The 11,918-nt window shown below is 36.0% G+C and overlaps 1 protein-coding gene across 1 annotated transcript; it reads left to right on the top strand.

Moving 5' to 3' along the window:
- Positions 1-6,650: 6,650 nt before the first annotated feature.
- Positions 6,651-11,538, top strand: LOC145043779 (uncharacterized). The gene is made up of 8 exons (XM_078992532.1): positions 6,651-6,912; positions 7,319-7,452; positions 7,551-7,608; positions 7,690-7,824; positions 9,094-9,696; positions 9,770-9,913; positions 10,227-10,355; positions 10,700-11,538. Exons 1-8 carry the CDS (start codon positions 6,856-6,858, stop codon positions 11,267-11,269), a joined length of 1,830 nt encoding a protein of 609 aa, XP_078848658.1. The 5' UTR covers positions 6,651-6,855; the 3' UTR covers positions 11,270-11,538.
- Positions 11,539-11,918: the final 380 nt, after the last annotated feature.

Consider the following 11,918-nt stretch of genomic DNA (forward strand, 5'->3'; position numbering starts at 1 on the left):
GCAAGCACGAGGTGATAAAACATACTAATATATCTTTCCGGGTTTGCGTTAACACCAGTACGATTTTCATGTACCAGGGTTAGCAGGCATGAGGTGATAAAATATACTAATATATCTTTCCAAGTTTGTGTTTACACCAATACGATTTCACGTACCAGAGTTAGCAGACACGAGGTCATAGCAATATATTGAATTGAAATTATTTATACAGAGTATCTTTGTAAAGTACCTGACAGTAATAAATAAAATACATAACTTATTCGTAACATGAAAGGGACCGTGAATGCTAACTTTATGATTCTTTAGTGTATACATCAAGGATATATATTAATCGGGTCTAGGAGATAGTAGGACGTGTGCTTTCCGCTTTACTTCCTGTTGCTTGTTTGGTTGTGGGCTTAAGGCATATATATATATATATATATATATATATATATATATATATATATATATATATATATATATATATGTATATTTCGTATACACCAAGTAAAATCATAAGGAGTACCAGGTCATGTCATAGTAAACTAATTCAAATACATCGTTTTCTAGTACAAGAACATACTTTTCAGAAAAAGAACACGAAGTAGATGTCACACCCCCGAACCAGATGGAGGAAACGTCCGAGGGCTCGCGTGACTTAAATTGAATATCATCACAATGAATATACATGAATCATAACATAAACATCACCATGCATCAATATATTACAACTGGAATTGTTCACATCAAGTACATTGTTTTAACATTACAAATCCATGCATAAATTGTTTGATAGTTTTCATAAGCAAAACACCCTAACATGCTTGGTACTTATTCCTCGGCTTATCTGTTACCTGAGAATAGAAGTTATTTTGAAAAACGGTCAACATATGGAATGTTGGTGATTTCATAAGTATGTTGTGATAAAATGATTTGTTAGTTTGTAAAACCCAGAAAATCCGATATTTTCTGAAAAGACCATTGTTTAAAAAAAGTGTGAAGATCCATACATATATGTAGGCCTGGCAATCATGTCGTGTTCGGGTTGGCGTGTCGCGGGTTGGCGGGTCAAAATATGTCAACCCAAACACGATCCATTTAAATATAGATGTCACGGGTTGGCAGGTCATGGGTTGAAGGGTTTGGAACATAAACCCATATATGACCCACCAACCCGTTTATTTATACGGGATCACATATTGGCGGGTTCGTGGGTCAGATTCCATAAATAAAATTGACAATTAAACATAAATAAATTTTTGATGGTTGATGCAAAGATATCCAAATTTTAGACAGTTAACTACTTAAGTCTTAAAGATCCAAATGAAAATAAAAAACATTCGTAGAAACATGTTCAAATAAAAAGTTAATACAAACATAGATAATACTTATTAAATATTAATACTTGATACATAAATATACTTAAAAATAAAAAAATATATATCTTTTTAATTAAAAATATAAACAGGTTGGCGGGTCAACCCGTTTATTTTTTGAGAAACCCATATATGACCCGTTTAATAAACGGGTTGGCAGGTTAGCGGGTTGGGGTGTTGGCAGGTTGAAAAACTCAACCCAAACCCATTTATTTCGTGTCGTGTCGCGGGTCGTGTCGAGAATTGCCAGCCCTACATATATGCATGATGATTTCAAAAACAAAAAGACATGTATAATTGTAGGATTTGGTATTAAGCATACAAATGAAAATGTTGAACTTCCAAGAAAAACTTGATGTTTTCCAAATACATAAAATACAGTGATTTCTCAAATTGATATATCGCCACAATGAATGATTTTTTATTACTCTTCCTTGATTACTTGGATGGTTTTGGATTAATTAAAGGTTGTGAGTCGTTATAACCACTCATGACAATGACTAGTTATAACTCTAGACTACGAACGATCCTTAGAGGTGTCGTCCATTATCACTCACTTATGTCCAACCACCTTGATTACTCTCGATTATCAACCTGAATCTGTTTACTTTGATTACTCATAAGCCTAGCAAACGAGGAAAAGAGGAGTACAATTCCTGCTACTTTCGTGAGTTTACTATAGGCCATCGGGGATGCGAAAGACTCGTTGGCCCATCTCGCATTTGATTACTTTGACCTTACTGGCAATACTATTGGATCACTAGGGCCCAATAGCACTTGAGAGCCATTGAAGGTCCCTTTATATGGAATTGGGTCATAGAAGGCCCAATAACATATAAACATTATCCTTTGGGCCCAAAGATCATGTTAATGGACTTGCAAGGTCCAAAAAGTATGATTTGAAACTTTCAAGCCCAAGTGTCGAATGTTTACTTGTCTTAGGTATCGCATATCTACTAGAGAGTTCGATTTAACGATTGTTGTTTTGTATCGACTCGAGACCGATCGATTTGTTTATAACGATATTTGGAGTTATACGTGTATTTATCTTTCGATTTTGTAAACCGTAGATTAGTATTTTTGACTCAATATTCTATAAATAAAATAATTGGTTTAAAAATAGTGGTTTGACCTTTTCAGCCCCTTTCTTTTGTAAAATAACAAATGTAGTCCTTAATATAAAAGAAAAATCATTTTAGGTCCTTAAAACATTTTCTTGACACTTTTACATCATAGATTTGTTGAAATGATATTTTTAACTTGAAACTTATTTTGTTAACAGTTTCAGCCCTTCCAGAATGATATTTTCCGGTTAAAGCCCAACTTTTTGCAATTTTTACACTTTTAGCCCAAAATCCAAAAACTTTACATTTTTGATCCTTTTTGGAAATGAAAACCATCTTTAACCCTTGGAATAGTTTTGTTACACTTTTTATCCCCTTTTTTTGAAGAGTTTACTACTTCAGCCCTTTTAAATGTCATATGTTCACAATTTTGGGCTTATTGGGCCGAAAGGCCAAAAATTTAGCCTATTAAGCTAATATTTACATTTTAAGTCCTTTGAAGATCATAATGTTCAGAAAAGCAATTATTGTAACTGTTTTGGCCCTTTATACCTTTAAGAAAACGTGAATTAGCAACTTTTAGCCCAACTTTTGTATATTTGACAATTTAAGCCTAAAAATGGGTTTTGTGGTGAAATATGTTTATCACAATCTTATAAGTTATTATTCTTGACTAGTTTAGTGTAAGATAACTTAGATCATGTTTGATTTCTTTATTATGTCATAGATCTCGAGATTTCTTCCCTTTTTGTTTACATATTCCACACAAAAACACATAAAGTCACACATACATGCATAAAATCATACATAACACACACATACACATAGATCTACACATTTTGCTTGTATTCTCCCCCATAAACTTATGAAAACCAAAAAGAGAGGGGTATGAAGCTCACCTTGAGTTGTGGGTTCGGTTTTTAAGAGAGAAATGAAGAAGATTCGATCCTAGCAAGCCTTCTTGGAAGATTTCGAACTTAGAGGCTTCTAAGATGGTGATCATGAGTTTGAATAAATTAGGAAGAAGTTTTTGATGAAATAAAGTTGTTAGATCATAGATTAAACATTAACTTACCTTAGATGATGAATTTTGTGGAAAATCCCCCTTGAAAAGTTCTTAAATCTTGAAAGTTTTGAAGGAGAAGTGAGAAGATGTTCTTGAAGACTTAGAGAGAGTTTTAAGTGTTTTGTGTGTGCGTGCTTTCCCTTGCTCTCGACCGAGGATAGATAAGAGATAGAATAGAGAGTGTTGAGGTGACCATGCATGGAAACGTGAGGAGAGTGCATGGATACCCCATGTACAATTGTGAGGTGGCACTAAAAGTCAACTCCTCCCCTTTCTTTTGTAGTTGGGCCGAGAGAGAGTAGGAAGAATAGAATGTTTGGGCCTTTTGTATTTAAACCTATATTGTGGAGCCCAAGTTAATTATTTTCGGCCCATTGGCCCTTTTAGGGTAATTCACGGCCCAAAATTCATCAAAGTATGAGCTTTACAGCCCATTAGGGCTATTAAGTTTTGTTATAGCCCAATAAGGTCCATTAGTGTATTTTATTTCATTCTAGGCCCAATATGGCCCAAAATGTTAAAATAAATGAAAGTGGGTCCAAATTAGAGCCCATATAAGAATTCTAAGCCCAAAGTAGTCAAATTGGAAGTTTATTGGTCCATTCGGCCCAATAAGGAAATCCTAGTCCAAAATGGACTTAAACCGGGATTTTTAGGGTTTTCAACCTTTTGTTGACTATTTGATGTGCTTTTATAAAGTGTTTGATGGAAGTTTTGTTGTTGTTGAATAAGCATCATACATGCTTTCACATTTTTGGTTCACATTTGATATAATTTTTGTTGTTACAAACATCCAAATTTCTAGTTGTGACAATAGACTAAACTACAAACTTATCAGTAAAAAGGGTTTAATCCATTTTATTAAACCAATATACTTAAAGGACCTTTAGTGTTTAATTCCGTAATACCTTAGTTTATCCATTAGATTTATATATAATTAATATCCGATAGACAGTTGGATGTGTGCTTTCCGCCTTACTTCCTGTTCCTTGTTTGGTTGTGGGCTTAGGGCAGATCCACACAATTATCTATCTGTTCGATATTAAATTATATATAGCTTGTATAAACTAAGTGATTATAGAAGGAACTATTGTGGTTACCATTTTTACTAAAGGAAATAAGGGTTTTCCTTAAGGAATGTTTTCATTAAATATAGAGGAACTATTACAGTTAACTCCGTGAGTACCAAGTAAATATGCTCGGGTTATATACAACGATGACCTAACAAACAATGGGAGGCGTGCCTTCCGCCTCATTTCATGTTCCTTGTTTGGTTGTGGGCTTAGGGAAGATACACACAATCGATTGTTTGTTTACTCTGGGTTTTATATAACTTGTATCCACTTAGTACTCATAGAAAGGAATGTAGAGTCATTTTTACTTATCTTTCATCAAAGCAGGAAATATAGGATTTTCTGGAGGAATAGGCGAACTTTTTCTAAATAGAACTTACAACTTACTACAACTTTCTTACAACTTACATTGCATCACTAAAATCTTATGAACTCACTAGCTTAAATGCTGATAAACTCTTTCAAAATACCTTGTATTCTTATGAAACCAGTAGACAGGTACGCGCACTGGGATTCAGAAGATGGAGCATAATAGCTTCATGTCTTTTTGGTTATTTACTTTGTAGTCTATGTTATGTGAACCACATACTTTGTAAACACTTTCTTTCTAATGAAATGGTTGTTTATTACTTTGATTACTATGATGCATGTCTTGTGATACTAAACATGACGTCCTCCACCCCAAAATGTTTCTGCCATTCCGGTTTTGGGGTGTGACACCCATGAAAGGTGTCAACCAATCACAATCCGCCATGCACCATCTTCTTGAACATTCTTCCATGCCATACAACCCATGAGCATCAACAACACACATGATGGAGCACCTTGTGCCATAGTGGAGAATCATGATGTACAAGTGGCGCATCAAGAACACTAATAGCCCAACATCTATCATGGTGGCACAACATGGTGTAATCCTTGAGTAATACCAACTTCTGAGCATCCTTGAACGATCTTGAGAATCATGGAGGACTTCATAACATACTTGGCTCATCAAGGACCAAGATGGTCCAACTTGTGCCATGATGGCATAAAAATGTATGGATGGCACATCATGCTTCAAGTGTGGCACAAGAACATCAAGATTGAAGCAACAACACCACCTCGGCGTAACAGGAACACACACGGCGCAAGAGCATACTCCATGGCATAACATGAGTACCCCATGGCGCAAGAGGAACCCCTCATGGCGCAATAGGGAGTATAATGGTGCAAGAAGGAATGCCCTTGGCGCAACAACATCCTTCTTGGCTCATCCCTATAACATATGATGCAACAAGGTCCCTTTGTTGCTCCATATCACTCCTAAGTGCTCCAAACCTCTTCCAGGTTCTCCAAACCCCCTTCTGTATGATCTGTTCCTTTGGTACTTGATCCATTCCTTTGTCAGATGATCCATTCCTTTCTCAGATGATCATTTCCTTTGTCACATGCTCCATGAACCCTAAATGCTCAATTGAGTTCCAAGTGCTCCATGAACATGATCCAAATGATCGAGTCACATTTAATAGTCACCTTAATGGTAAGTAATTTATAGCAATCCATCTTTATTATTTCAAATTCTAACATTTGAATGTTTTTCCCCATTACCAGTAAAACCCATCAACTCGCCCCTTTTTTCTCCCGTTAACCCTCATTCAAAACATCATTTTTTAGTCAATTGAGCTTTTAAAAATATAGGTACAAAAGAGACGATATAAGGGCAATGAAGGGGAAATTTCTCGAGGTGAACCAATACGATGAAAGATGGTGGCAACACCGTTCTCCATTCTCCATTTTTGTTTTATGATCGAAGGAAAGAGAAACGCACCTCTAACTATGTGGGAAGAAAGAGGGACGAAGAGGATAAGGTGGTCGTCTCGTCTATGAATGGTGAATAAAAACATTAGGGATGGGTAAAAATGTCATTTTACAATGCTTTAGTAGCATAATACTAACATATTTAGTAGGGGGGACCAATATCGAAACAAAAGCCAAAGTTACCGACAAATTTCCAACAAAATCGAAGGTTGGATATTGGAACTTAGATGCATAGTATAGGGACCATTTGTGTACAATTCGCAATAGCAATAAAATGCAAAGATGGGGTTCGTTTCAAATGCATCCGATCAGAATCGGAAAAAAGAAAACTCCTCAAACTCCATCGTTCCTTCTTTCCCCTCTCAATTCTCCGTAATCGCAGACAAACTCACTGCCGATTCGCTCACAATCCTCAACCCTATAAAAAGAAACTCCAAATTATCAAATTTCCCCCCTTTTACAACCCTAATTCACCTTCTTACAATCTTGTATACATGGTTACTGATAGCTCCCCCAATTTCGACGATGGAGCTGACATTTTCTCTCCAATGGTACCGATTCCCCCTTTTCAATTTGGCTTTGATCTTCAATTTACATAGCGATATATGTTTCGGAAAGTGTAATCTTTCTGATCGGTTTATGATAATGACATACGTATGATCTTGATTCTTGATTTAGATTGTAAAATATTCCATTCCCGAGTGTGGAATAAAGCTCTATTTGTTTCTTTTATTCAATTCGATATTAATTGCAACTAATGATGAGTTTAATTCATCCCGTCAGCACACACCTATTACTATAGTCGCAATCTAGGTAAAACAATAATTTCCTAGGATGAATTTCTTGAAAGTATTTGCAATATTAGCTGATGATTAGTGTGATTATGTGTAATCTTGATCAATTTCTGTTATCGCATCATTTAAAAGACGACTCGGGGACTTGTTCTTTTTCAAATAGGTGCCAAGTGAAAGTGATTCCATGGTGATAAAGAGAAAAGAAATGACAGGTCTTGAGCTCGAAGGGAGCAGAAGGAAGAAAAAGAAGAAGCAAAGTGGTACACCTCGTCCTGCTTGCTCTTGGGTACATTTTAGGTGATAAAAAAAATATAAATTTTCTTATTACTCATTTTGCTTCTCCTTTTAACACGTGGGTTAATTTTTTGATATACGTATTGTTAAAAATGTTCTAGCCGTGAATTCATCAAGGAGTACAGTGCTTCACATCCCGAATCTTCTGGTCTGAAAGTTGTAAGCATCTGATACGATAAAAAAAACCATTAAAAATTGTTAAATGGAGTTCATGTTGATGTTGATGTTATCTTCTTTCAGGCAACAAGAGCAGCTTCAGATGCATGGAAAGTGATGACTTTAGAAGAAAAGTCAAAATACACGAAACGTGCACGTGAAGTGTGGGATGACTACTTGAGTTCCGCACCTGCTCGTGAACCTAAACCGAGAAAACAGGTGACACCATCTTTTTTGATGTGTCTTTTTATGTCAGCAACCTAGTGGGCCACTGTGTACCTGATTTATTACACATGCTTTTGACAGTCTGTTTATGTCAGCAACCTAGTTGGGCCACTGTGTACTTGATTTATGTCAAACAACGTAGTGGGCTATTGTGTACCTGATTTATTAATTATTACAGATGCTTTTGACAGTCTGTTTATGTTTATGTCAGCAACATAGTGGGCCACTGTGTACTTGATTGATGTCAACAACCTAATGGACTATTGTGTACCTGATTTATTATAGATGCTTCTGACAGTCTGTTTATGTCAGCAATCTAGTGGACAACTGTGTACCTGATTTATTACACATGCTTTTGACAGTCTGTTTATGTCAGCAACCTAGTAGGGCCACTGTGTACTTGATTTTTGTTAACCTAGTGGGCCATTGTGTACCTGATTTATTAATTATTACAGTTGCTTCTGACTATTTGTTTATGTCAGCAGCCTCCTAGGCCTAACTTATTACACTTGCTTCTGACTGTTTGTTTATGTCAGCAACCTAGTGGGCCACTCTGTACTTGCTTTATGTCAGCAACCTAGTGGACCACTGTGTACCTTATTTATTACACATGCTTCTGACTGTCAGTTGATGTCAGCAACCTAGTAGGGTCACTGTTTACTTGATTTATGTCAACAACCTAGTGGGCCATTGTGTACCTGATTTATTAATTATTACAGATGCTTCTGACTATTTGTTTATGTTAGCAGCCTCCTAGTGGGCCACTGTGTACTTGACTTATTACACTTGCTTGCTTCTGACTGTCAGTTGATGTCAGCAACCTAGTAGGGCCACTGTGTACTTGATTTATGTCAACAACCTAGTGGGCCATTGTGTACCTGATTTATTAATTATTACAGATGCTTCTGACTATCTGTTTATGTTAGCAGCCTCCTAGTGGGCCACTGTGTACTTGACTTATTACACTTGCTTCTGACTGTCTGTTTATGTCAACAATCTGGTAGGACCACTGTGTACTTGCTTTATGTCAACAACCTAGAGGGCTATTGTGTACCTGATTTATTAATTATTACAGATGCTTTTGACAGTCTGTTTATGTTTATGTTAGCAACATAGTGGACCACTGTGTACTTGATTGATGTCAACAACCTAATGGACTATTGTGTACCTGATTTATTACAGATGCTTCTGACAGTCTGTTTATGTCAGCAATCTAGTGGGCCACTGTGTACCTGATTTATACATATTACGTTTATCTTGCAGGCAAACTTAGTGACTCGGTGTTCTCCCGGACGGTTAGTCAACGTGTTGAAACACTTTACCGTTGACCAAAAAGAAGCGGTAAAAAGCATGGGTTTCGGTAGTCTTCTTGACCTCAAATGTAGAACCTTAAGACGCAGTCTATGCCTATGGCTTCTAGAAAGATTCAACACAATACGACGTAGTTTAGAGATTTGTGGTGAAAGAATCCCATTATACCCTCACGATGTTGAACTTGTAATGGGATTACCAGCATCCGGAAAAGATGTGGTCAACTCGGGACCCGATGACTTAGTTGCAGAATTAAGACAAAAATATAACGCATCAAATCGAGGGATTTCGGTTAGGTTTCTTGAAGAAAGATTAGGGCAACCGGAAGCAGGAGATGATTTCAAAAGGGCGTTTCTTTTGTATGTTTTGGGTACCCTTTTGTGTCCAACTGCAAGATTAGATGTTAGCCCTTCGTTTCTTCATCTTTTAACTGATATGGATTGTATTCATGAGTATAATTGGGCAAAATTCTTGCTTGATCGGTTGGTTAGAGAGGTGTCAAGGTTTAGACAAGGGAAACAAAGAGCAGTTGGAGGGTGTCTTTTGTTTCTTCAGGTGAGTTTTTGAATATATTTTTGTTTTTTTTTTTTTTTTATGTGGGGTTTGAGATTTGTTGATGTTTTTACAGATTTTTTACTATGAGTGTGTTGCGATTGGAGGGAGTTGTGAACCAGGTCCTGTTGTTGTTCCATGTTTATCGTTGTGGACAGAGGAAGCTATTTCTGAGAGAGAGAAACAGGAGAAAGAGCTTGGTGGTTATGGATGTGGAGAGGTAAGTTTTTCTTTTTTTGGATTTAAATGAATTTTTTTTACATGGGTGTATATATATATATATATATATATATATATATATATATATATATATATATATGTGTATAAGATACATATACATATGCAAATTTAAGAAAAGTTGGTGTTTTTTGGACAATTCATGGAAATTAAATTCCAAAAAGAACAAGTACTATGTATTTGGACTTTTGTAATTTTGCAAGAAATCCAAGTACTATGTTTTTAAAACAATCTTGATCAATTCAAAAAAAAAAATTCTTCATCTAAAAATTTTAATATTTATTTTTCATTTGAAGGTGATATGCAAGGAGAGAGGTCTTGGGTTGGGATTAATAAATGACAGGGATCATGTTGATGTCCTCCCATTAAGAGAAGTCGCTGTTAGAGTTAACCGTGGTACTCTTGTTCGACAAGAAGAAAATCTGGTAAAAAAAATTACCATTTCTCTAAAATAACTTTCTTTTTAATATACAGTTCCATCCGGAATCGGAATCCAAGATTCCAACCGGAACCGGAATCCAAGATTCCCACCGGAACCGGAATCCAATATTCCAACCGGAATCGTAATCCAAGATTCCCACCGGAATCAGAATCCAAGATTCCATTCCATGGCATGTTTGGTTTTCGAATGGAAAGAATCCAAATCCATCATCCTTTCCAGGGGAGGAGGGTGGAAGGAATTCAATCCAAATCAATTCATTTAAATTCAATTCAATTCGGTTCGTTTTTTGTGTTTTGTTAAAAGACGAAAATACCCTTGTGGCTGCAGGAAAACGTACCGTTTGCATACAAGAACGAGAACACGCCACCTGTCCGAATCGACAACTACACCTACAAAAACACACTAGAATACACACACACAAATCGCAACATATACGGATCCCAAACCACATGCCCTCTTCTAAACTGCAACTTCACAGGATTATTCACAGAGTTATCAAATCATTTCACCACCAAACATTGGGATTCTGGAAGGCGATTCCAATATTCCTCCCCATTACCAGTGTCATTAGGAATGGATGAAACCTTCCTTGTTCTTCAAGCAGAAGAAGATGGAGCTCTTTTTTTACTCAATAAAGGAACCGAAAACATCGGACATACGGTTATGGTAACGTGTATTGGCCCGAGTCACAGTAATGAGCGATTCCATTACTGTCTAGTATCGGAAAGAGGGAATAGTACATTGCGGTTGAAATCCTTCACACAGACTCTTCCTGGAAGGGTTGAAGGAATTCCACCTTCGGATTTTCTTTTGGTGCCTTTTGGGTATTTGAATTCGTCTGGAGAATTGAATTTGGAGGTTTGTATATGGAATCCTTCGGATTTAGCTGAAGTTTGATTAAAAGAAAGAAAAAAAAAGTTATTTTTTCGAGAGGAATCGACTTTTTTAACCATTGTTTGAGGTTATGAAAGTTGGTTGCTCTGTTTTTTTTTAATGGGATTTAGGAAGTGTATGTAGTAGGATATGAATATGATGGTGAAAGAATGTGGTTTCTTTTTATAAGTTTGAGGTTATTTTTGTTTATGTTATAGTAATAGAACATATATATATAAGTGATGTAAGTTTTTTTTGAATATATGGATTTTAAAACTTGCAATTTCTGATGATATGGTGGATATGTGACTTTGTAGGGTTTTTATAATAGATATTTATGATTTTGTGAAAGAAAATATAATTAAACTATTGTTATATTAAGAAAGGGTTGTTAAAAGTAGACTTCCATCCATTATAATCAAGGGATAACATCACAGATGTCATACAAACTCTCGAGTTTTATTTTAAAAGGTCGTTTGTGTTTCTTTTGATAGGATATGTGCTTAGAGTCTAGTTTTATGTGTTAGAAAACTCATTATCAACAAAATGAAGGGGGTGAACCTGTCATCTTTTGTCTAGTCAACCAAGTTATGTGTTGCATTAGGTAAAGGCAGAGAATGCCATAGAGAGTGCCATTCGGAATCCATAAGAGAATAAAATATCATGATTCAGA

The sequence above is a fragment of the Lactuca saligna genome, chromosome 4 (genome assembly GCF_052625555.1).
Source record: "Lactuca saligna cultivar CGN05327 chromosome 4, ASM5262555v1, whole genome shotgun sequence".
Classification (NCBI taxonomy): domain Eukaryota; kingdom Viridiplantae; phylum Streptophyta; class Magnoliopsida; order Asterales; family Asteraceae; genus Lactuca; species Lactuca saligna.